Below are 26949 nucleotides of genomic sequence, written 5' to 3'. Positions count from 1 at the left end.
GGTGGGGGAGGAGCATTCTGAACCCCTGGCAGGGAAGCATGACAAGTCAGCTTTGAGCATTCAAAGGGTAAAACCTCGCTGGTGGTTGTTTTGGTGATGATGGGTATAGGAAATAGGGGAAATGGCAGAGAACATCTTACTCTGAAGACAAGATCCTTAGCAGAAACCTATTTTCTCCCTTACAATTCCATCTTTTTCTATTTTGGAGAACTGTTTTTGACACATCAGTTCATTACTCTTAAAAGCACCTACTATAAAGCTATAACCCAAGACATGCTAAATATAGTTGATATTTACTTAGCACTTCATAAATTCTTCATCGTTTCATAATTGTTGATTAACTTTGCATTTTTAGAGTTTAAAGAATCATAAAAAGATGTATTTTTATTTGCAGACCCATTAATATTAGTTAGACATTCTGTTCAAACTCCACTTTTTTTCCCTTTAGTGTATGGTTCTATAACATTTAACCCTTTAATAGATGCATGTAACCATCACTATAATCAGGATACAAAATACAAACTTCACCTTTTAAGTGTTGCTTTAGTCATGGATACACTCAGTTGTAATAAATGTACACAACTATAAAACATGGCTCTTATAAAAGCTTCCACATAAAATGCATTCACCACATTTGAGATAAAACAAGAAAATAGAACTTATGCAATGGATGTATGCTTTAATAATGAAAATTAGATAATCTACAACATTAACTTTTGAAGGCACATTTTCTGGTCTAAAATCATTTAGTGAGCTCTAAATTTTAAAGATATGGAATATTTCAAATAAACGGTGTTAAGTGGTTGACAATAAATATAAGTCAATGCATATCATGAGAGTTTATTTATTGTATTCTTTCTTTTTCTACAAATAGAGAAAATTTTTCTGAATTTGGTCGAGAGAAAAAATCATGTGCTCATTTGAATGAGATGGAGATAGGAGAAAAAAAAAAAAGCTATCCACAGATTAAAAGCAATGAATCAGAAAGGAAACTGTGGGACGCTGAGCAGAGGCTGAAGGTGGCAACGATGTGGCAGCCTGAGGCGTGAGAGAGGACATGCCAGGTGAGTCTATTTGTTTTATTCCCCTGTTTTGTGACATAATGAGTAGGAGTGGGCTTTGGAATCGTGGAATTCCAGTTTTGAAGCTGGGATGCCCCAGCTATTGGCTTTGTGGACCTAGTAAGGTTGTCTGCTCTCTCTGATGTCCTCAATAATTTTTTTGCTACTGTAACAGCTCCTTCAAAACTTTGTTTTGAGTATAAAATGTGGTTGCAGAAGCCAAGGACCTGCATAGACCTAGCACAGAATGCAGGTTCCATTTCACTGGTGGAGGAAAAGGCTGAGGCGTTCCAGTGTCCTCTGAATGCCGACACCATCCTGCCCACAATGGCCTCTGACCCCATCTGCGACCGCTCTTCCCCTCTGCCACCTCCCTACAGCCACACTGGCTGACTCTTTACTGTTTCTTGAACTGCTGCCTCAGGGATGCTCTTTCTGCTCTGAGGGCTCTTGCCCCAGATATCCACATGGTTTGCTGTCCTGTGTCCTTCAGATCTCTGCTCAAATGTCACTTGCGTGGACAGAATGTCCTCGGTGGTGCTCCACTGTCCCACAGACCCTGTGTCCTCCACCTGGCTTTCTTTTTCTCATGGCACATGGCTCGAGGCTCCTGGGCTGGGCATGGCTTAATTCATATAGTCACGTGTGTGTGTGTAGTTTCTAGAATGTGAGTAGAGTGGAAACTCCACAAGGTCTCTGCTTTTTCCCACAGTATATTTTCCATGAACTTGGCCCGAGCTGTAAATTTCTCCCCAGCCATTATAATAGTTATTTTCACATTCTTGCATATAGGACCCAGGAAGAGCACCAGATATGAGTTGAAAGGGTGGAAAACCTGGGGTGTAGAGAAGTTTTTGCACAGACGCAGTCTCCAATGCACTCCAGTTGCTGGTATTCGATCTGACCTGGGAAGTCGAGTTGAGCCTTGGGGAAATAGTTCATCCAGGTGGGGCTGCAGGACCAGGTGAGAGGATGTTGTCCCAGGCCCACAGGCCCAGACAGGGCGCTGAAGCGTATCCCTGAACAACCGCTGCCTACGGCAGGTTGGCACCATTCCTCAGAAGCAGGATGTAAAGAGAGTGAAAGGAAGAAAATGTAAAAGAAGATGCATCATCCTTGATACCCCCAAGCCAGGTCTGTATCTCATCTGAGCTTGATTCCGGGAGGGCCTCATTACTCTTTATTTTTATTTTGACAGAAGCATTTCATGTGGGAAAATCACATTTTAGATTCACCTCAGCTGAACTTATATTTATTGAGCACCCAGCTTCTCACAGCCTTTCAAATAGTCACATAGGATCCATTTGCCTGCAGAGAAGGCAGACGTGCCTGTTACAGTGAGATCCTGTGTTAACTATCACGTAAGCAACCACAGAAATTACTCAAGGGCTCGGTTAGATGCTATTGTCATCATTACCTACCCATAAAAAGACTTCCAGAAGCCAAACACAGAGTTCAAAAACGTCATTTCAGCTCATGTTGAGTCTATAGAGCATTTTTATATTCTTTAAGATAAAGAAACAGTAATTTAAACTACAATATTTTTGCTGATGTAGATTTTAATTTTGATACCATTATATTGCAGATGTTTTAGTATGGACAAAATGCCCTGTCATTTCCCATGAATGCTGAAGATGGGTCAAGTTTGTTTGCAAACTGGCTGCTGGCTCATGGACAAAAATGAGCCAGCTGTAACACTTCCATCACATAATCCTAAATGTGAAAAACTGTGTCCCTCACCATAAGAAGAAATCAAGTGCTGTGGGTGCTCTCTAAGTCTTTCAGCAGCGGTTTTGTTCCCAATCTTAAGTAAAGCATTAATCACATGTTGACGACTTCACAGTTGTGACAGGTTGGTAAGTCGACGTTCTTGTGTCTAGTCAGCAAATGGAAACATCATACAAATATTAATGCTTAGAAAATAAAGAACTAAGTTCCTTAAAATGACATTAAAGGGTCTTCAGAATCTGACCTGAATTTACTTTCATGACAGTGTCTCTAACCCCACCCTTGAGTCTTATCAGAATATTCACCGTTTCCACACAGGCCATAAGCAGCATCTTTGCCTCCATCTATGCTGAGATAGGTTCTGCCACCTACCACAGTCCATCACTGAAATCCCACCCATTTCAAATAAACCCTAATCATTGTCCTCTGGCCCCATTCTCTACCTATGTTTCCATATGACTCTGCTTATGCAATTATCATGATATTCATCACACTAACTTAAACTGGCTTGCATACTGAAACTCCTGGTGAACCGTAAGCTTCATGAAAATAGGTGTCACATCACAGCCAATTCTTTTTAAATTGACTAAGCCTATTCATGAACCTCCTCCTTGTGTGTCAGGCACTGTGGATGGTACTAAAGGTACAACAGTAAAGGGCAGGGTCTCTGGTTTCAGGAAGCCCACATTTTAATAAATATAAGATAGATAGGAAAACAAATACTATAAAGCTGTGATAACAGTATGCATATGAGGCATAAAAAATAATCAGCCTCCATTTTCCTAAGGAAGTGAACCCTGAGCTAATATCAAAGTGAACCCTTCTTAAATATCAAAGAGGAATTTTTCAAGCTGAGATATGCCAGAAGGTTGTTGCAGGTGAAGAAAACTTGTGTAACTACATTAAAGCAAAAGTGTACATGCTGAGGCTAGACGAGATGATTAAAGTACAAGAGATACAGATGCTGCATGAGTGACAGATGTAAACTAGGTTGGAAAGGACTTAAGTTTTATTCTGAAAAAACTTGGGAACTTTGTAGAGTTTTAAGTGGGTTAAATATTTTTTGTAGCCATGGGGAGGATGGATTTCAGTAGGACAAGACTACAGACAGAGATCACTCAGGAGGTTGTTGAAAGGACTCAAGAGAGAAGGAATCAGTGTCTGAGCTGCAGTGGGGCATCCAAGAGGAAGATATGGAAGCACACTTGGAGACATATATGAGAAACATAGCAAATACTTGTGGAACAAGTGCACGAGTGAACGAAGGCGAGGATTCTACCTCCAGGATGGCAGCACCAGGAGCTCCATGAACACATTCCTGAGCAAAACAATCATAACTGGTGAAATTATTTTAAAAACTACAATTTAAAGTCTTTGGAAATGTCCCCAAAGATACACAGCAAATGCAAGAACATTTGCTTAAGGAAACCTGCTAGATCTCAGTAGGAACAGTGAGAGTGCTTGATACACAAGCCACAGCTCACCATCCCATCTCAGCATGACAGAAACTCCACTCTGCATGTATGTGGCCAGAAAGACAGGGCTCCCAGTCAAGGGCTACAGATCTCCTGGGGGGAGGAGGCCACATACACCAACATACAGAAGGAGAGAAAAGGAAGGAAATACATGAAGAAATAATGTTTGAAAACTTCCCATATTTGATAAAAAATATTAATCTAAATATCCAAGTAGCTCAACAAACTCCAAACAGAATAAATGCAATGCAAAGAGACCCACACTGAGACACATCATAATAAAAAGATGAAGGTCAAGATGAAATGTTGAAAGTAGAAAGAGAAAAATGACTCAGTCTGTACAAGGGACCCCAGATAAGATTAACAGCTGACTTCTCATGAGAAATTGTGGAGTTCAAAAGCCAGTCAGATGATATATTCAAAGAGCTGAAAGAAAGAAAAAAAATTGTCAACCAAGAATCTTATATCCAGCAAAATTGTCTTTCAAAATGGAAAGTAAAATTAAAATATTCATTCACAGATAAACAAAAACCAAGAGAATTGTTGGTGGCAGACCCACTTGATAAGAAATGTTGTTTAATCTGAATGCAAGTAATGCCTGGTAGTAACTCAATAAACACAAAGAAACAAGAACCAGTAAAGGGACTTTTGTAAATATAAAAGATAATATAAATGCATATTTCTTCTTTATTCTCTTATCTGATTTAAATTTCAATTGCATGAAACAGCATGTAAATGATTTTATTGTTGGTCCTATAGCATATAGAAATGTAATATATTTGACAATAATAGCACCAAGGAGGTGGGTGGGATCAAATTTGTAAATAAGGAGGAAGGAAATGACACCAGATGCTAACTTGTATCCAAGGGAATAAATGAAGAGAACCAGAACTGTTAAATTACAAGGTTAATGTAACAAACCCTGCAAATATACATTTGCTCTCCTCTCTTCTCCCAGCTTCTATAAATGATATAAAATTGCATAAAGTAATAATTATAACGATATATTGTTGGGTTTGTAATATACATAAATGTCATACGTATAACAATGATAGCTTGAGAGGGAAAAAGGAGCTAGAGCTACAAAGGAATAACATTTTTATATCTCACTGGTATTAAATTAGTATAGATCTCAAGTAGATTCTGATAAGTTAAGACATATGTGGTGAGCTCCAGAGCCACCACTATGAAAATTAGTCAAGAAATATAGTGAAAAATCATTAAAGAAATTAAAATGTTACAAGAGAACAGTTTAACTTGATGCAAATGAAAGTAGTAATGGAGGAACAAAAATACTATAGACATATATAAAACAAAAGTAAAGTATCAGACATAAACCCAACTCTATCAATAATAACATTAAATGTGAGTGAATTAAATAATCCAATCAAAAAGCAAAGATTGTCAGACTAGATAAAGAAAACAAGACCCACTCTATGCTGTCTACAGGAGACATACTTTGATTTCACAGATAGAAATAGGTTGAATTCAAAGAATGGAAAAAAGATAAATCATTCAAAAACAACCTTAAGAAAGCTGGAATGGTATACTAACAATGGTATACTAGACAAACTAGACTTTAAAACAACAAAAAAATGTTACTAGGGATAAAAGGGACATTTTGTAATGATAAAAGAGTTAATCTATCACTAAACAATAACAATAATAAACATATGTACCTACAGTAGACAAATTACTGACCTGCTAAAGATAACCGTACCATAATTTCCACAACTTGGAAATGTTTTACATTACACAGCCAAGGAGATTTTGCAGGTGTGATTTAGTTAGGGATCTTGAGATAGAGAATATCTTGGGTTACCCAGTGTAATCACGAGGGTCTTTGTGAGTGAGAGGCAGGAGATTTGGAGTCAGACAGGGAGAGACTGGAAGACGTCATGCCACTGGCTTTGAAGATGGAGGTTGATGCCGTGAGAGAAGGAATGCAGGAAGCGTCTATAAACTAGAAAATGTAACGAAACTGCTTCTCCCCTAGAGTCTGCAGAAAAAACACAACCCTGCCAACAACTGGATGTTAGGACTTTTGGTCTCAATAACTGAGATAATATATTTGCATTGTTTTAAAACTCTGAGTTTCTGGTAATGTGTTACAGCAGCAATAGGAAACTAATATAGATTTTGATACCAGAAGTGGAGAACTACTGTAAGAAATACTGGTTTGAAATTGGGAAGCGGGCAGAGGAAGGAAAAATTTTATGGAACGTCATAGAAAAGGGCTAGATTGCTTGAGGAGACCATTAATAGAACTACAGAAGTTAAAGACTCTGCTGGTAAGGACTCAGAAAGCAGTGAGTAGCATGGGAGAGGAAGCATATATCACCTTAGAGAATAGCTAAGTCACCATAAACTGATTGTAGGTGGAAATATGCACATTAGAAATGATCCTGATAAAGAAGCTGTGGTATATATACACAATGGAATACTACTCAGCCATAAGAAACGACGAAATCCAGCCATTTGTGACAACATGGATGGACATTGAGGGTATAATGCAAAGTGAAATAAGTCAGAGGGACAAGGTCAAATACCGTATGATTTCCTTCATTAAGTAGTAGATAATAACAACAATAAACAAACACATAGGGACAGAGATTGGATTGGTGGTTACCAGAGGGGAAGGGGGGAGGGAGGAGGGTGAAAGGGATAATTCGGTACATGTGTGTGGTGATGGGTTGTAATTAGTATTTTGGTGGTGAACATGATGTAGTCCATGCAGAAATAGAAGTACAATGATGTACACCTGAAATTTTTACAATGTTATAAACCAATGTTACTGCAATAAACAAAAAAAAAAAACAAAAAAAAAAAAAAAAAAAAAAAAAAAAAAAAAAAGAAATGATCCTGACGAGGGCTCAGAAGGAAGTGAGGAGAATGGTAGCGGAAAACTATACAGCACTAGAGAATAACTAAATCTTCATAAACAGACTGTAGGAGAAATGTGGACATTCAAAGCATAGCTGGTGAGGGCTCAGGGGGAAATGGGGAACATGTTATTGGAAACCGGAAGAAAGGAAAACCTTGTAATACAGTGGCAGAGAGCTGAGCTGAATTGTGTCCTACAGTTACATGGGAAGCAGACTTGTAGGTGATGAACTTGAGTATTTGCCTTAGGAGATTTCCAAAAAAAGCATGGAAGATGCAGCTGGTTTTCTCTTGCTACTTAGAGTAAAATGTGCAAAAACAAACAAACAAACAAAAAAGATAGATCACTATTTGGCAAAAAGGAACCAGGATTTAATGATTTGGGAAATTTTCAACCCATCCAGATTGCAAAAGACTCTAAAATTTGCAGATTCACAATTAGGAAAGTGTGCTATGGAGAGAATGTCAAGGGTGTGGCTGAACAACGCTCCAATATAGGCCTAAAGCAAGGTTAACACGAGGGAAGCCATATTGTAACTTAGAATAACCTCTAACCAACCCTCCCAGCTGTATATGGTTTAACTTACACATAGCCTAGGTGATAAATAGCTACTCTCCAGGAAATATACACACTCTGCAGATTATAATCCTAGCTGATGCATTGTGATACATGACAACTTTGTTCTGTTGAGCTTCTTAGGAATATGGTGACCTCCTCAGAGAAGAACATCTATGCTGCCATCCACCATGATGACAATTGAAAGACCTGGTGTGGCGCCTCTGGTCGCTGATGCCAGACGGTCAACATACCTGAGCCCCTCCTTATAGCCCACTAGCCCTATATAACGGCTTGAGCTCTGTGCTTGTTTAAGATGGTCTTTGGGACATGAGTCCACCATCTTCCAATTTTGCTGGCTAATCTAATAAATCCCTTTCTCGACCACCGACTTACCTTGCAATTGATTGACGTTAGTGTTGTGGTGAGCAGAATGACCCCTTGCTTGGTTACACTTCTGCTAGTGCCTCAAAAGGATGAAAATGTCAGAGCATTCAATTTCACAGACAGGTCTTTGAAGCGATGAAGTGTGTGACTCATGGATCTCGTCAGCCATCTCAGCAGAAACTGAAGATAGAGATGGGGTTATCAGGAAAGTTCTGTACAGGAAGGTCTGTATAAAAAAGTGCATTTATGTAACATTCACAGGAGACCCACAAGGTCCTCAAAGATGTTACACCTGTGAAAAACTGAAGGCTTTGACTAAAAAGAACAGAGAGAAGATGAATAAAAGAAGGCTCTCAGACTTCCAACATCCACAATCAGAAAACAGGCTGATAAAACTACTCAGCTGAAACACATGAAGGCAGCCTTTAGGAACTAGAAAAGGCAACAAAATAAATTCTGCTTCAGGACCTCCAGAGGAAACGCAGCCCTGCTGACACTTTAATTTTATGACTTCTGATTTGCAAAACTGTAAGATAGTAAATTAACATTGTTTTAAGGCATTAAGTGTTTGGTAATTTGTAGCAGCAATATAGGAAGCTAATACAGCGTCTACAATGTTGCTCCAAAACACACAAAGCAAAAATTGACAAAACTGAAGGTAGAAATAGACAATTCAACAGTAATAGTTGGAAACTTCAATACTTCACTTTAAATATGAACAGAACTACAAGACAGAAGATTAGTAAGGCAGCAGAAACTTTGAACCACACTATAAACCAACAAGATCTAACAGACATCTAAAAAACACTTGACCCAACAACAGCAGAGTAGACATTCTTCTCAAGTGCACATGGAACATACTCTAGAAGAGACCATATGCTAGGCCATACAACAAGTGTGATGTTGTGATATAATAAGAAATGTATATTTGGTCTTTGTCCTTGGTTCCTGGCACAGAGCTTCTAAAATCTTTGTAATTTCCAAACTGGTAACAGTAACAGGAGCATATTTTGTTATAATATTTTGTTTTTATTCCCAGCTCCTGGTTAGCTCCAGACTGATAAATGTGAAAGCAGCACCTTTTGTTATTCATACAAAGCCCCTTTCCAGCACCTCTGAGTTTCTGTTAATGAGGTGACTTTTGGAAAGCCCTAAGGATGGGGGCCTGGTTGCCAGGGAAACTAATTATGTGATTAAAGAGTTGGGACTTTCAGGTCCACCCTCAACCTCTGGGGAGGGGAGAGGAGCTGGAGATTGAGTGAATCACCAATGTCCAATGATGTGATGAATCATGGGTATATAATGGAGCCTCAACAAAAACCCTAAATGAAGACATTCAGAGAGCTTCTGGATTGCTAACACATAGAAGTTCTGAGAGGTGCCTGCCATGGAAGCTCCATGCCCCTTCCCTCCTTTTCCCTATGCAACTCTTGATCTGGTTACATTCTCAGTAAAAATCCTTTATAATAAACTGGTAAATATAAGTAAGCATTTCCCTGAGTTCTGTGAGCTGTTTCAGCAAATTATTGACCCCAAGAAGGGAGTTGTGGAATCCCCAATTTATAGCCAGTCAGTCAGAAGTACAGGTGACAACCTGGAACTTGTGATTGGTGTCTGAAGTCAAGGCAACTGAGCCCTTAACCTATGGAGTCTGTATCAACTCCATGCAGTTACTGTCAAAATTGAGTTAACTTGTAGTACAACCAGTTAGTGTCCTCCAAGAATTGGAGAATTGCTTGGTGTAAAACCCCACACACATTTGGCTTCAGAAGTGTTGTTGTGAGTAGAGAGAAACAGGAAATGTTCCTTTTTTGTTTTTGGTGTGGATGATTGGCCCTGACCTAACATTTGTTGCCAATCTTCTTCTTTCTGCTTGAGGAAGATTATTGCTGACTAACATCTGTGCTAATCTTCCTCTATTTTGTGTATGGGACACCGCCATGGTATGGCTTAATGAGCAGTGTGTAGGTCGGCACCCAGGAGGCAAACCCCAGGTGGCCGAAGCAGAGCACGCAAACTAGGCCACCGAGCTGGCCCCAAGAAGTTTTCCTTTTAACAAGCCTCAATAAGCTTAAAAGGATTGAAATTATACAAAGTGTCATCTCCAACAAAAATGGAATTATATTAGAAATCAATAACAAAAGAAATTTTGGAAATTCACAAATACGTGAAAATTAAACAACCTACTCCTAACTGAGCAATGGATCAAAGAAAAAAATCACAGGGGAAATTTAAAATATTTTGAAATAACTAAAAATGAAGACACAACCTAAAACAACTTATGAGACTCAACAAAAGCAGTGCATATAGGGAAACTCATAGCTACTCTTAAAAAAGAAAAAAGAGGGGCTGGCCCCGTGGCATAGTGGTTAAGTGTGCGTGCTCTACTGCTGGCAGCCTGGGTTCGGATACTGAGCGTGCACTGATGCACCGCTTGTCAGGCCGTGCTGTGGCGGCATCCCACATAAAGTGGAGGAAGATAGGCACAGATGTTAGCCCAGCACCAGTCTTCCTCAGCAAAAAGAGGAGGATTGGCATGGATGTTAGCTCAGGGCTAATCTTCCTTACAAAAAAAAAAGGAAAAAGGATCTCAAATCAGTAAACTAACCTTCCAACTGGACATAGTAGACCAAACTAAACCTAAAACATGCAGAGGGAGGAAGTAACAAATATTAGGATGGGAATAAATGAAATAGAGAATAGAAAAACAATAGAGAAAAATCAGTGAATCCAAAGGTTTGTTCTTCGAAAATATCAGGAAAATCAAGAAACCTGTAGCTAGACTGACCAAGAAAAGTCTTAAATTGCTAAAATCATGAATGAAAACGGAAACGGATCTAGAAAACTTACAAGAATAAAAATGATAACAAGAGGATACTATGTACATCTGATGTAAGCTAATTAGACCACTCAGATGAAATGACCAAATACCTATAAAGACACAAACTACAAAAACTTATTCAAGAAGAAATAGAAAATTTGAATAATCCTATAACAAGCAAAGAGATTGAATTAGTAATAAAAAAAACTACCTACAAAGAAAAACTCAGGCCTAGATGACATCTACCAAACATTTAAAGAAGAATTAATACCAATTCTTCACAAACTCTTCCAAAAAATAAAAGAGAGAGGACTACTACTCAACTTCTTCCTAAGACCAGTATTACCCTAATATCAAAACCAGGCAAAGACATCGCAAAAAAGAAAACCACAGATCAATATTTCTTATGAATATAGATGCAAAAGTTCACAGAAAAAAGTACTAGAAAACTGAATCAGGCAACATATAAGAAAAATTATATGCCACAACCAAGTGGGATCAATTCTAGGAATGCAAGATTAGTTCAACATCTGAAAATTAATTAATGTAATACATCATACCAATAAAATAGAATAAAAATAAAAACCACATTATCATTGCAATAGATGCAGAAAAAGCATTTGACAAAATCCAACATTCTTTCATGGTTTAAAAAAAAAAAAAGGAGGGAGTCAAGATGGCGGCGTAGGCAGACTCTGAACTCACCTCCTCCCGTGGACACAGCCAATTTACAACTACTCGTGGAAAAATTACCCCTGAGATAGAGCTGAAAACTGGATAAGAGGAACTCCTGCAACAACGGACAATCCTAACTGGGGTGGAAGAGGCAGAGACTCCCTTCCGGAGAGGAAAAACGCCGCCTTCACAAGCCGCCAGCTTCATGGCCGCCGGGAGCAGCTCACAGGTATGCAGCCTCCCTGGAGGCGCGGGGCCCTGAGCCGGGATCGCCCCCGCTGTGGGCATTGTGTGGACCCAGCACAATCGAGACCAGCGGCATAATATCTGACTTTGCTGCTACTAAAGCATTGGGTAGCACCCCCAGAAAACCCGGTTCATAAAGAAACTAAAACTGGCTCTTAAAGGGCCCGCGCACAAACTCACCCGTTCCAGAAAGCATCCTAAAATCACCAGAAAGAAAGGTGCACACTGCTTTGGTGACAAGAGACTCACCTAATAGGCCCTGAGTGCATCTCGGTGAGGGGTGAGACCTCTCCAGGGACTGGGACATTGGCGGCGGCCATTGTTGTGGCCTGGTGTGAGCGTGCTGACACAGACGCCATTGGAGTTTTCCCTGAGACCTGCTAGCCCAGGGTCTGCTCCACCCGCTAGAGCACCGATTTAATCCAGCTCAGCCAGGGCAGGCAGCCCACCCTAGAGACTGGCCCCACCTAACAACAAACCCTCAGGCAAAGTGTGGGCCTGCATAGATTGGTGACTGGATTTTCTGCAGCCTGGCAACTGAGCTGACTTGAGCGGGGCAGGGTGTGCACAAGGAGCGGGTGGAGAGTGTGGGGTGGTGGCGGAGTGTGTGGGGCTCCCGCCGTGGAGAGACTGGGTCCGCTTGGGGAGGTTGGGGCGCTCACACGGGGCAGGACTGTGTTGACTGTGTGTGTGGACCTGTGGGCGGCAGGGCTTGTCAGCTGCAGAAGACTTGTGCTTCTCAAAGACCCACATAGGAGGTTTGCCCCACCTTCCAAAGCCTGAAACAATTGGGTGCTCCTGTGCCTGAGGCCAGCCCCACCCAGCTGCAATCCTCAGAGAGCTGACAAGAGACCTAATAGGCTAGAGGTTTACAGCAATTCTAAGGCCCTGAGCCTAACAACCTGCCACGCTGGGGGCCTACTCACTTAAAAGAAATACTGCAACACAGATGTGGTACTAGAACTTGCAGCCAACTGTGCTGGGGCTCCTCACACCTGATAAAGAGACTGAAGGGCCCACAACAACTACAAGCAGCTGAGCATTACAACAGCTGGCCAGGAGCATAACTCAGCCTCCCTGGGCGCCTATAGGGAGAGCTAACAGGCCACAATAGAAGCACACACGTAGCCCACATAGGGGCCACCCCTGGAACATTGAGAACTGAGGGAAGCACACTGGAAGCCTCCTAAGCCATCACTTACATAAGGTCACCTATCCAAGAGCAGGAGACGTAGCTGACCTACCTAATACGTAGACACAAGCACAGGGAAAGAGGCAAAATGAGGAGGCAAAAGAATACATTCCAAGTAAGGGAACAGGACAAAACCCCAGAAAAGGAACTAAGTGAAAGAGAAATGAGCAACCTACCCGACAGAGAGTTCAAACTAAGAGTGTTAAGGATGCTAACTGATCTGGGGAGAAGAATAGATGAACTCAGTGAGAATGTCAACAAAGAAATGGAAGATATAAAAAAGAACCAATCAGAAATGAAGAATACAATACTGGAAATGAAAAATTCATTAGAGGGACTCAAAAGCAGAGTAGAGGATACAGAAGAACGGATCTGTGAGCTGGAAGAAAGACTAGAAGAAATTACCCAAGGTGAACAGGTAAAAGAGAAAAGAATTAAAAAGAGTGAGGACAGTCTAAGGGACCTCTGGGACAACATCAAGCGCACTAACATCCGTGTTATAGGTGTCCCGGAAGGAGAAGAGCGAGACAAGGGGGCAGAGAATCTATTTCAAGAAATAATAGATGAAAACTTCCCTAACCTAAGGAAGGAAACAGACATCCAGGTACAGGAGGCACAGAGAGCCCCAAACAAGGTAAACCCAAAGAGGCCCACACCAAGACACATCATAATCAAAATGTCCAGAATTAAAGATAAAGAGAGAATCCTAAAAGCCACAAGAGAATGTCAAGTTACATACAAAGGAAACCCCATAAGGCTATCAGCTGACTTCTCAGCAGAAACCTTACAGGCTAGAAGAGAATGGCACGATATATTTAAAGTGCTAAAAGGAAAAAACTTACAGCCAAGAATACTCTACCCAGCAAGGTTATCGTTCAAAATGGAAGGAGAGATCAAAATTTTCCCAGACAAGCAAAAATTAAAGGAGTTTGTCACCAAGAAACCAGTGTTACAAGAAATGTTAAAGGGACTGATTTAAGGGGAAAAGAGAAGACCACAAATAGGAAAAATTATCTATTTCCACGATTAGAACGTAATGGATACAAATGCACAAAAAAGAAGTTGGATATGATATCAAAAACAAAAGGAGGGAGGAGGGTAGTTAAAGATTACAGCTTTCAGACAGAGGTCAAACTAAAGTGACCATCAATTCTGTATAGAAGAAGTAAGGAACAGAGAAGGACTACTAAAACACTGAGGGAAAAAAAAAAAAAAAAAGTTAAAAAATGGCAGTAAGTACATACTTATCAATAGCTACTTTAAACGTCAATGGACTAAATGCTCCAATTAAAAGGCATAGGGTGGCTGACTGGATAAAGAAACAAGACCCATATATATGCTGCATACAAGAGACACACTTCAGACCTAAAGACACTCACAAACTGAAAGTGAAGGGATGGAAAAAGATACTCCACGCAAATGGCAATGAAAAGAAAGCTGGGGTAGCAGTACTCATATCAGACAAAATAGACTTTAAAACAAAAACTGTAAAACGAGACAAAGAAGGGCATTACATAATGATCAAGGGAACAATCCAACAAGAGGATATAACACTTGTAAATATCTACGCACCCAATGTAGGTGCACCTAAATATATAAAGCAATTATTAACAGACATAAAAACAGAAATAGACAGTAACACAATAATAGTAGGGGACTTTAACACTCCACTTACACCAACGGATAGATCATCCAAACAGAAGATCAATAAGGAAACATTGGCCTTAAACGACACACTAGAACAGATGGACCTAGTAGATATATACAGAGCATTCCATCCAAAAACCGAAGAATACACGTTCTTTTCAAATGCACATGGAACATTCTCCAGGATTGATCACATATTAGGCCACAAAACAAGTCTCCATAAATTTAAGAAGATTGAAATAATACCAACCATCTTTTCTGACCACAACGGTATGAAACTAGAAATCAACTATAGGAAGAAAATCAGAAAAGCCACAAATACATGGAGATTAAACAAAATGCTACTGAACAACGACTGGGTTAACGAAGAAATCAAAGAAGAAATCAAAAAATACCTGGAGACAAATGAAAATGAAAATACGACATGCCAGAATTTATGGGATACAGCAAAAGCGGTTCTAAGAGGGAAGTTTATAGCAATACAGGCCTATCTCAACAAACAAGAAAAATCTCAAATAAACAATCTAACAATGCACCTAAAGGAACTGGAAAAAGAAGAACAAACAAAGCCCAAAATCAGTAGAAGAAGGGAAATAATAAAAATCAGAGCAGAAATAAATGAAATAGAGACCAAAAAAACAATAGAAAAAATTAATAAAACCAAGAGCTGGTTCTTTGAAAAGATCAACAAAATTGACAAACCTTTAGCTAGACTCACCAAGAAAAAAAGAGAGAAGGCACAAATAAGTAAAATCAGAAATGAAAGAGGAGAGGTTACAACAGACACCTCAGAAATACAAAAGATTATAAGAGAATACTATGAAAAACTATATGCCAACAAATTCGACAATCTGGAAGAAATGGATAAATTCTTAGAATCATACAACCTTCCAAAACTGGATCAAGAAGAAGTAGAGAATTTGAATAGACCAATCACCAGTAAGGAGATTGAAACAGTAATCAAAAACCTCCCCAAAAATAAAAGTCCAGGACCAGATGGCTTCCCTGGTGAATTCTACCAAACATTCAAAGAAGAGTTAATACCTATCCTTCTCAAACTCTTCCAAACAATTGAGGAGGGGTGGAAGCTCCCTAACTCATTCTACGAAGCTGACATTACCCTGATACCAAAACCAGACAAGGACAACACAAAAAAAGAAAATTACAGGCCAATATCACTGATGAACATCGATGCAAAAATCCTCAACAAAATACTAGCAAATCGCATACAACAATACGTTAAAAAGATTATACACCATGATCAAGTGGGATTTATTCCAGGTATGCAGGGATGGTTTAACATTCGCAAATCAATCAACGTAATACACCACATTAATAAAATGAAGAATAAAAATCACATGATCATCTCAATAGATACAGAGAAAGCATTTGACAAGATCCAGCATACATTTATGATAAAAACTCTGAATAAAATGGGTATAGAAGGAAAGTACCTCAACATAATAAAGACCATATATGAGAAACCCACAGCTAATATCATCCTCAATGGTGAAAAACTGAAAGCTATCCCTCTAAGAACAGGAACCAGACAAGGATGCCCACTGTCACCACTCCTATTTAACATAGTATTGGAAGTCCTAGCCAGAGCAATCAGGCAAGAGAAAGAAATAAAAGGGATCCAAATTGGAAAGGAAGAAGTGAAACTGTCACTATTTGCAGATGACATGATTTTATATATAGAAAACCCTAAAGAATCCACCAGAAAACTTTTAGAAGTAATAAACGAATATGGTAAAGTTGCAGGATACAAAATCAACATACAAAAATCAGTTGCATTTCTGTACACTAACAACGAAGTAGCAGAAAGAGAAATTAAGAATACCATCCCATTTACAATTGCAACAAAAAGAATAAAATACCTAGGAATAAACTTAACCAAAGAGGTGAAAGATCTGTACACGAAAACTATAAAACATTGCTGAAAGAAATTGAAGAGGACACAAAGAAATGGAAAGATATTCCGTGCTCTTGGATTGGAAGAATTAACATAGTTAAGATGTCCATACTTCCTAAAGCCATCTATAGATTCAATGCAATCCCTATCAAAGTTCCAACAACATTTTTCACAGAAATAGAACAAAGAATCCTAAAATTTATATGGAACAACAAAAGACCCCGAATAGCTAAAGGAATCCTGAGAGAAAGAACAAAGCTGGAGGTATCACACTCCCTGATTTCAAAATATACTACAAAGCTATAGTAACCAAAACAGCATGGTACTGGCACAAAAACAGACACACAGATCAATGGAATAGAATCGAAAGCCCAGAAATAAACCCACACATCTATGGACAGCTAATCTTCGACAAAGGAGCCAAGAACATACAATGGGGAAAAGAAAGTCTCTTCAACAAATGGTGTTGGGAAAACTGGATAGCCACATGCAAAAATGAAAGTAGACCCTTACCTTACACCATACACAAAAATTAACTCCAAATGGATTAAAGACTTGAATGTAAGACCTGAAACTGTGAAAGTTCTAGAAGAAAACATAGGCAGTACGCTCTTCGACATCAGTCTTAGCAACATCTTTTCAAACACCACATCTGACCGGGCAAGAGAAACAATAGAAAAAATAAACAAATGGGACTACATCAAACTAAAAGCTTCTGCACAGCAAAGGAAACCATCAACAAAACGAAAAGACAACCTAACAATTGGGAGAAGATATTTGCAAACCATACATCTGATAAGGGCTTAATCTCCAAAATATATAAAGAACTCATGCATCTCAACAACAAAAAAACTACCAACCCAATTAAAAAATGGGCAAAAGACCTGAACAGACATTTCTCCAAAGAAGATATACAGATGGCCAACAGACACATGAAAAGATGTTCAAAATCACTAACTATCAGGGAAATGCAAATCAAAACTACAATGAGATATCACCTCACGCCCGTCAGAATGGCTATAATTAACAAGACAGGAAACAACATGTGTTGGAGAGGTTGTGGAGAGAAGGGAACTCTCATACACTGCTGGTGGGAGTGCAAACTGGTGCAGCCACTATGGAAAACAGTATGGAGATTCCTTAAAAAATCAACGATAGAACTACCATATGATCCAGCTATTCCACTGTTGGGTATTTATCCAAAGAACTTGAAAACACCAATTTGCAAAGGTACATGCACCCCTGTGTTCATTGCAGCCTTATTCACGATAGCCAAGACTTGGAAGCAACCTAAGTGCCCATCAAGGGACGAATGGATAAAAAGCTGTGGTATATATACACAATGGAATACTACTCAGCCATAAGAAACGATGAAATCCAGCCATTTGTGACAACATGGATGGACATTGAGGGCATGATGCAAAGTGAAATAAGTCAGAGGGAGAAGGTCAAATACCGTATGATTTCCTTCATTAAGTAGTAGATAATAACAACAATAAACAAACACATAGGGACAGAGATTGGATTGGTGGTTACCAGAGGGGAAGGGGGGAGGGAGGAGGGTGAAAGGGATAATTGGGTACATGTGTGTGGTGATGGGTTGTAGTTAGTATTTTGGTGGTGAACATGATGTAATCTATGCAGAAATAGAAGTACAATGATGTACACCTGAAATTTTTACAATGTTATAAACCAATGTTACTGCAATAAACAAAAAATTTAAAAAAAAAAAAAGAATCTGTAGGTTCCCTGATAATTCTCATTGCCATCTGGGGTGTATCCTTATCAACAAGGCACCTGGGGAGACTCTCACTGAGTTTTCAGCAGTAACCACTATAGGGATAGAGTGCAGAGTCCCAGAGAGCACACAGTTCTGTGCCAGATCCACCATTCGTTCCAAGGCTGGGCAGCCCCTGTGTCCACCTGGCCTGTGTGACCACACAGTGCCCGTCCCTGGGGCAGGCAGGGTGCCCTTCCCTGCGAGGTGCAGTGAAGACAGAAGGAGCAGCAGGGACCTGGCTTCCTGAGGACAGACTGGGCTGCTTTAGGAGGAAAGGAACCCCCACCCACTCCATCCACCCGCCAGCCTGGAGGAAGATGAGGGCCAGCTGATGGGCCCGCATGGAAGCTAGAGACCTGCTCATTCTGCCAGCTCTTCACCTCCTGGAACAGTCCAACCAACACCACTCTATCCCGTGACCAAGGCCTCCTGCCCCAAACAGTCCCCACCTGCCCCTGCAGCTCACACCCCCGCTTCCTGTCCAGCTGGACAAGACAGACCGTTATGTCTCAGAGAAACTTTCAGTGAAAAACTAACCAAAGCACACTCTGCCTGGTCCCTCCTCCCCCCTCACCTCCCCTCCTTCCAGATCTCGAGCCTCCACGCACCTCCATGAGCAGCTTCCTGCTCTCCCGCTGGTCCGTTTTGCACAAGGTTTTAAATTTTTGGCAGTTCCTCCTGAGGAGGGAAAAAAGGAAAGAAACACTGTGGGGTGGTTTAAGGGTAAATCCCTTTTGTTTGAAAACCCGAATTATCCAGACAGCCTGGATGAGCGTTTTCAATGTGTCCTCTGAGCCCTGAGGTCTCTGGGACTGGGGAGGGAGCTCTCCTGTTGTCACCTGGGGCCTTCGTTCTCTTATCTACTGAACATATCTGTTTTAAACAGTCTTGATTTCAGGTGGACAGAGAGTTCTGTTGCTGCAAAGCAAACCCTTGAAAATGTTCAATTTAGTTCGAGCCAGGGTCTGGCACTTAGGGAAACTGATTCCTAAAGCAGAACCACTAGCCTAAGTTTCCAGAAAGACTCCAAGCCTCCCAACCAGGTCAGACCCTGTCCCCAGGGTTCACTGTCTCCCAGGATGTCCCAGCTTACTGAAGGGCAGTGGCAGCCCTGTGGGGGGTGTCTGGTTCACCCAGGTGGTGATGCATGGAGAGAGGCCTACGCACCTGGACACCTGTCTCCAAGTCTTTTTTAAACGTTGAATGGAGGGGCCCTGCAGGGCCCAGAGGATGGCATGGAGAGAGGAAAGGTTCCTCAGGCCTTGGCATTCCTGGGGAAGGGAAGAGAATGAGCTGTGAGGGGAGCTGGAGCCCTGCTTCCTCTGGCTTCTGTCCCCTCATTGACGTCTCCTGTCCTGGATGAGACAGAGGCTCTGGAAACCTGGGAAGAGGACAGCTAGACCCTGATGAGGAACACTCCCAGGGAGGAGGATTTTAGCTCAAGCCAAGGAAGGAGCCCAGGAAGGAGTGAGCATCCCACCACTGGGACCAGGAGTCAGGTCATTGAGACACTGGCAGGAGGGGCCTAAGGACTGTGCAAAGGCTCAGACCACAAACTTCAATCCTAAGAGCTGGAAAAGGAGAAGGGGCAGTTCCCCCGACTCCAGAGAGGGGCTCCCAGGGCCTCCCACATCTTACCTTGGCCACCTGGATCCAGAGCTCCACCAACCTGGCCCTGTCTTGGGCTGTCATGGTCGGGTCCCCGAGGCAGGTGGTGATGACACATTTGACCACTCTGATAAAGTGGGTCATGGTGGCACGAATGGTGGGTGCCAGGAACTCATTGGCCCTGTTGTCCCACTGGGACCAGATGGAGTCCAGGAAGTGGCGGGGCATCACTTTCATGAACAGCTCCTGGGGAGGACAGGGAGTGTTACCCAACCCTGCCACATCCCAGCTCAGTGTCCACAGCCCAGAGTCCCAGGCCGGGTCAGTGGTGAGAGTTGGAGCTCAGGAAGCTGAGAATGCGGCCTGAGGCTTGTGGGAGTCCCTGGGTGTTGCCTGTGTCCCCTGAGGGCACCCAGCACAGGATGACCCAGGACCCGATACTGTGGCGCGGGATAGTGACATTTGCTCCCAGCCCAGTCTCACTTCCTCCAAGCACCAGAACTCGGCTCCTGCATGACCATCTCTAGGGGCATCTTCCACCCATTCTGACCATCCTGGGGTCTGACTCCTCTTTCAGATGCACATTCCCCCAAGGCAGCAACAACCACGGGCTTTGTTTGTCTGCCTTGTAGTCATGTACACATGAGGTGTCTAATTAGTGCTGAGGCTGTTGAGGCCTCCTGGGCAAATGAGTGAACTACCCAAGGACGAGACAGTGCTTCAGTGAGCTCCCCTCCCCCACCAAAGCGCAGACACTGCCCAACTTCCTCTCTGCTCCCCCTCATCCACCTGCACAGCCACTCTGCATGGCAGCTGCTCTCAAAGTCCATCCCTACTGTCCACATGAGGACAGCAAAGGCTTGGGAGTTAAGAAGGCTGCTCAGGTCACATGAGGGTAAGTGGGGAAGCAAGAGGTTGGACCGAGATCATGGGATTCTGGATCAGGAAATGGCAGGTCTGGGGCAGCTGATGGCACAGGAAAGGCCGGCCCCACCTGCCCTGACAGCCCCGCTGCTCACCACATCCATCAGTGTCAACTGCTCTGCCACCAGCCGGGGAGAGAACTCCAAGAAGTCAGGCTTCTCCTCCCTCAGCAGGTTCTTGGTGGTCACGTCCCAGGGGCAGGCCGGCTCTGGGACTGGATCTGGCTCTGCTGTTAGCTCTCCAGGTGGAGGGAGGATTCTCCCTGGAGCCAATGGTCCAGCTGGCTCCAGCTCAGGAGCTGGCACTGGGGCTGGAGCTGAGGTTGGTGGTGGCTCTGGCCCTGGAGGGACTGATGGAGGTGACACTGGCTCCAGCTCTAGCACAGGTGGTGGAACTAGAGCCGGAGTTGGATCTAGCCGTGGAGCTGGCCCTTGCTCTGGCTCTGGAGCTGGAGGGAGCTCTGGAGATGGTACTGCAGCAGGAGAAAGAAACAGTGTCACTCAAGTAGCTGACTTCCCCTGTCCTGTCAAAGCCAGCAAAGACCCCACTGCCTTGAAGTGAACCAAGCCTCTGAACACTCTGTAAATTGTCATCCCAGACTGCAGTCGCCTCACCTTCCAGCTCTGCATCAATGGGCCGTGGATGCTCCAGCTGGACCTGGAGAAGGTAGGCGTGGCCGTGCAGCCCTGAGCCAGGCAAGCTGAGATGCAGAGAGGCCAGCTTCATGCTGAAGCAGGGATAGTGCAGGAGCTCCCAGAAATCCTGCCCTGGGTCCAGGCAGGTTCCCACCAGAGAAGAGATGGCACTGTGGGAGGCAATTGGGCAACAGAGTCAGAGGCCTGGCCTTTGGCTCCACACTTCTCACCCAAGGCACCCTGGCTTGGGACTGGGCCCTATGCCTGCCCCTCTCCATCCAGGTGAGAGCCACATGGCAGCCCTGACCCCTGTGAGGCTGTCCTGGCAGTGGCAGGCCTGCTTATCCAGCAGGTTGACACAGAGTCTGTTGTGACTCTCTTCCCACTGAGACTCTTCTCCTGAAGGTCTGGGACACAACCCACCCCAGGCTTCCATGCACTTGTGCAACTGGATTGAGCACTGAGACAGATTTGTGACCAGGTTGCTCACACACCTCCTGTTCTGGGCCTGGAGGCGGTGGTCAGAAGAGGTAGATGTGGAGAAGGGGAGGCAGATTAAAATGGGTCTGTGGTTTGAATGGGTTTCTAGGGCAGAACTCAGCCCAGCCACCCCTCTGGTTCCCAGGGGTCCTGGCACCCATCCATAGCTCTTGGACTCCTGTCCTCCTGGAGTGGAAGCCACCGGACCTCTGCCTTCCCATGGGAATCAAAAGATGCGTGAGATGCGGCTTCTGACAGGCTCCCCTCAGCCACAGCCTCCATCTCTCCCCACACAGCTTGTTCTTTAGAGACAGGAGGCCGTCCTTCTGGACCCAAAGACCACTCACTTTTTTAGGTGGTCCTGCGCTCTGCCCTCCTGGCTGGAATAAGGGGAGATGCCTCCAGAGGTAAAGGAGGCTGTGAGGGCATCCCTTGGGATGGACGGTGGATGACAAGACCTGCGAATGATGTCTAATGTCAATGTCTGACTCTCAGACGGAAATTGAGGCCATGCATTGTGTCTCCTTCATTCACTGAGTTTACTGTCTCCCAATGTCCTGCATGCATTAGGTGCTTGATCTACATGGTTGAATGAATGTAATCCACCCAGAACCATCCCAGACACCTGAGTGGGCCTAGGGCCTCTCTGCTGCCCCAGAGATCCTTGACTGGCTACCCCAAGGAAAAGGACCAGGACCAGCTGGATGGAATCTCCAATTCCTTGACAGGGTGGTTTCCATGTGCTTTTCCAAACTCAGAAAGGCCGCATCTCAGAGATGGGTGAGGCAGACTACTTTTCACGGGGAAGAGAGAAATAAACACTATGAACAACCACAGCACATCCACAGCCCTCTCTGCAGAGCCAGTCACCAGGTAAGCACCCGCCATGGCTGATCCCATTAGTTCCTACAAGATCCCCATGAAATTTATCCTCTCCCACCCCACTTTTCAGAGGAGCAAACTGAGGCTCAGAGAGATTTGGTGACACTCCCAGAACACACAGCTGGCAGGGGGTAGAGTCACCACTGTGTTGAGGAGGGAGTGGCCACTCACCTAGTAAACAGCTGGTCCAGGACCTGGTGGGATGTGTCTAAGGCCGAGTAGTTGACCATGAAGGTGGTGAAGCTAGGGATGTTCCTCCTCAGGAAAGCTGGTGCGATGGACTCTGTCAGCTTCTCCATCATGCCTGTCTGGAGGGCCCGCATCCTGCAGGCCTCATTTAAATCCACGGTGGACTCATCCTCACACTGAGGGAGAGGAGGAGGGACATACACTCAATGACATCATGGTGAACCACTGGGAAGATTGAGGTGACTTTCTACCCTCCTGTGTAGCTGGTGGGAAGGAGTGGAGGTCCAGATTCCTTTGGGAGTGGGACTGTGGAGCACTCTAATGAGAAAACCCTGGGGGATTCCAGGGGAGACTCAGATTTGAGTCTGCATTCTAGTAGTGCCTTGGTCATCTCAGAGTCCTGGGTATGAAGACCCCTCTGCACCCACACTCACCTCAGACCAGCCCTCTTCCTTGATGGACTGGTGCACCTGTGTCCTCTCCAGGGAGATGGCGAACTGGAAACCATCTACCAGCTCCTCAACCATCACTTGGGTGCAGCTCTGCAGTGACAGTGCCCAGAAGTCAGGCCAGGAGGCATCAGGGGCCTGCCTGGACTTCACCACAGAGGGAAACCCCACCACAGTTCAGGCACAGAGGGGCATCTGCATAGTCTCCATCAGGGAAGGAATGTGATGACACCTCGATGGCCTGGGATTCACATGTGGGTAGAAGAGCTTGGTCCCCAGCACTCACCACCCTTTCCTGAAGCCAAGATCTTCAGTATGAACATGACACACCACCAGATCTCCACCATTTAGCTACCTGCTCCTGCTCAGGGTGGTTCCTCCTCATACTACCTTCTCTAACTCCACCTCCCACATACACACACACACACACACAAAGAGGGTCAAGGGGTGTGGGGCTGTCCATATGGGATTACAGTTGTGGCCTGACCTAGAGTGGCCTGCCCTGGGCTACGCTGTTACCTGATGGTTCCTCCTGCCAAAAGGCCACAGGCATTCGAGGTGAGGGCTGAGCCAATGTCTAAAGCGACTTAACATGCTCTCATTCTTGGCTTTCCGGGGGCCAGAGCCTCGGAAAGTCACGGGACAACACGAGAACATCCTGCTGTGTCGAGTGTCTCCACTCAAATGAACTGGACAGGAGGCTGTGGTTACAGTGTGGGTGCCTGGTAACCAGAGTTCTAAGTTCTGTTGGGGTCTGTCACCAAGGAAGTGAGTCACTTCTTCAAGGTTCTATTACATGGCCCTTTCCTTCAATCAGACCCACCCAAAGCCCCCGCTAAGCTGTTGGCTGCTCTCCCTCCTTGCCCATGTCATCTCCATCACTGTACACAAATATCCATCACCACCCTCCCCACAGCTCCTTGGGAGTGGAACCAGTGGCCAGCTTTGAGGAGACAGAGCTGAAGTCACACCTCTTTTATCCTACCAGTTCTGTGTCCTGGAAAAGGCACTGTGTCTCTCAAGATCTGCCCAGTCTCTCAACCTGCATAATGGGGATGGTGCTAAAAACAGCTTTCTAGGAACATCGTCAGGTGTATATGAGATAATACCTACAACACCTGTGGATTGGTGTCACATGTGTCTAATGCTGAACCTCCCATCTATGTCAGTTCCATCTGTGCAGCCTCCACAAACCCCCACTCCATACTTCTTGCCACACATCATTGGCCTGAATTTGGTCTGGTCACTCTTATCTGCAAGAGGGGTTAGGAATTTTATCTTTTAGTTTCTTGAATTGCCACCCAAAATAAAACTGATTCTCTGTTCTGAATATTAAGGGAGAAGGTGAACAGTGGAAAATACCCGTGCTCTCTCCCTACACTAACCTCCAAGTTGAAGGGGAGGAGATGATCTTTTCAGATGAATCAAGCATGTATTTACCTACCACAGGCTCTCTTTTCTTGTTGTTTATTCATCCACAGAGAACAAGAAGTCTTGCTTCCAAACCAGAATGTATGAGACGTCCACTGCCCTCTGTTCCCAGCAGAATGACCAGAACCAATTTGTTGGCTTTTATTTGCCCGGCCCTTGTAAGTAGATCTGAGAACATTCTTTCTATGTCCTTCATAGAGTGGGTCTGGGAGGGTCTGAGGTTGTAGAGAATTGTAGGCAAATAACAGGCTCCTGAAAAACTGAGTCAAATTTGAATCTCTGTAATTCAAAGAAGGAGAGTGATATCAGCATCATCGTGGAATAAGACACCCTCTGTTTTTCTACTCCTGCACTAACAATGCTTTGGCATCCATCCATAGACAAAAGTGTCTTTGTGGGAGAAGTGGGATCCAGCACCATATGGCAAGGGACACAGAGGGAGTCTCATCCAGCCATGCATCTGGTAATAGGCAGACAGACCTCGGTCCCAGCTCTGGACCCTGCAGTGGCCCGTGAACCAGCTCAAGCTCCTTTCAGCTGCTGCATGGAAACCCCTGAAAACACTGTCTTAGATCATGACACACAGAGGAGAGGGCCTTTGTGGAAGTCCAGGTTTCAAGAAGAGAAGTTCCAGCCCTCTGTTGGAGCACAAAAATATGAGTCTGGATGGGTTGAAGAGTTTGGAGGCATTGGCAGATAGGTACTCTTAGAGGGCTTTAAAGGATGTGGATCCTGTAACTGCACTGAGCACTCCATCAAGAAGTCTCCCACGACTTGTGGGGTATGCCTCACCCATGGATCTCCCCAGCTGGCCCTTAGGCACCCCCAGTGCTCTGCGTGCCTCACATACACACACCTCCACCCTAGGGCTTCTTCCTTGTGTATGCTCCCAACAGTGGTGGTTAGAGTGAATTTTGGAGGACAGCTAGTGAGCATGTGCAGAAACTTGGTCCCAATCCGCAGGCCAGAGAGAGACCACAAACTTGAGGTTTCACACAACCTCTGGAATACAAAAGGGAGGCTGCCAGCACCCAGCCTATTACATCACAGCATCAAGAGAATGCATACAAGCTGGAGAATTCTGCCATTAATTAACAAATTAAAAATGCTGAGATTATACTGGTATAACACATTAAAATACAAATGTATTATTGAAACATATATTAAGTTTAAAAAAATGACATTTCAAATGTTGGAAAAATTACGTTTGAGAAACCTCGTAGGTGGTCAGTAAACATCTGTCCCTCCCTCCCTCTCCAGAGCAGCCGTATGTATATGTATAGATACACACACACACACATATATATACCCCCTATAAGTTCTATATATAGACGCATATGTGCATGTGTGTCCACAAACACTCATACATATATATAATGCATGTACCTATGTATATCATATACATGTATGTATACATGAGAGAATACTCACATGCACATGTGTGTATCTCTACAATTTCACCTTCAATAAGGTAAATTTCCGGTTTGTATTGACTCTAAATAACTCTGCATTTTAACTTGTTAGGTCTGTTTCGGTTTGTTTTCCCCAAACTTTCTGATTACTCCTCTGGGCACTTCTCAGTTGGATAACTGTTACGGTTTTCATTTGTTATTGTGCTTTCATTTTCTCTTTTTAATAAACATATTTGTTGGAATATGACATACAATCAGAATAGAGCACAAATCCAAGTGTAAAGATTGATAAGTTATCACAAAGGGTACACATGTGTTAACACCACCCAGGCCAACAAACAGAACATGACCAGTTCTATTTATAGTAGATTATACATGATATATATAATAGATAATAACCGCAGTTACCCAGATTATTATTTCTCCTTTTTCAGGAAGTAGCACACAGAATGGCAATGCATAAAGCAAATTTGGTCATGATGTGGCCTCCTTCAAAAATATAGCTGGATTTGGAAGGTTAATTTTTTTTAGGAATACATGAGTTTAGTTCCAGAAAAAAAGAGGCTTGTAAAT

General features: G+C 43.4%; 1 protein-coding gene and 1 long non-coding RNA gene across 2 annotated transcripts; both read right to left on the bottom strand.

Annotated features, from left to right (window-relative positions):
* Nucleotides 1-384: 384 nt before the first annotated feature.
* LOC147911164 (uncharacterized) lies at nucleotides 385-12140 on the bottom strand. The gene is made up of 3 exons (XR_015551506.1): nucleotides 12082-12140; nucleotides 8100-8270; nucleotides 385-4690 (listed from the first exon to the last, which is right to left on the bottom strand). It is a non-coding gene; the product is annotated as an uncharacterized LOC147911164 (long non-coding RNA).
* Nucleotides 12141-21398: 9258 nt separating this feature from the next.
* Nucleotides 21399-23258, bottom strand: LOC147911163 (ral guanine nucleotide dissociation stimulator-like). The gene is made up of 4 exons (XM_087428476.1): nucleotides 23067-23258; nucleotides 22361-22471; nucleotides 21513-21703; nucleotides 21399-21421 (listed from the first exon to the last, which is right to left on the bottom strand). Exons 1-4 carry the CDS (start codon nucleotides 23216-23218, stop codon nucleotides 21399-21401), a joined length of 477 nt encoding a protein of 158 aa, XP_087284602.1. The 5' UTR covers nucleotides 23219-23258.
* Nucleotides 23259-26949: the final 3691 nt, after the last annotated feature.

This window comes from Ceratotherium simum, unplaced genomic scaffold (genome assembly GCF_057802395.1).
Source record: "Ceratotherium simum simum isolate JZ-2026a unplaced genomic scaffold, ASM5780239v1 HiC_scaffold_53, whole genome shotgun sequence".
Classification (NCBI taxonomy): domain Eukaryota; kingdom Metazoa; phylum Chordata; class Mammalia; order Perissodactyla; family Rhinocerotidae; genus Ceratotherium; species Ceratotherium simum.
The sequence above is the reverse complement of the archived record's forward strand: the minus strand, read 5'-3'. Positions and strand labels throughout refer to the sequence as shown.

Excerpts from the sequence above, each read along its gene's own strand:
- LOC147911163 (XM_087428476.1), bottom strand. The coding sequence starts at position 23,218 with ATGCGGGCCCTCCAGACAGGCATGATGGAGAAGCTGACAGAGTCCATC. Across the intron at positions 22,472-23,066 it reads CTGGACCAGCTGTTTACTAG|GTCTTGTCATCCACCGTCCA; the intron begins GTGAGTGGCCAC and ends CATCATTCGCAG. Across the intron at positions 21,422-21,512 it reads CATTGATGCAGAGCTGGAAG|GACAGGGGAAGTCAGCTACT; the intron begins GTGAGGCGACTG and ends TGGCTTTGACAG.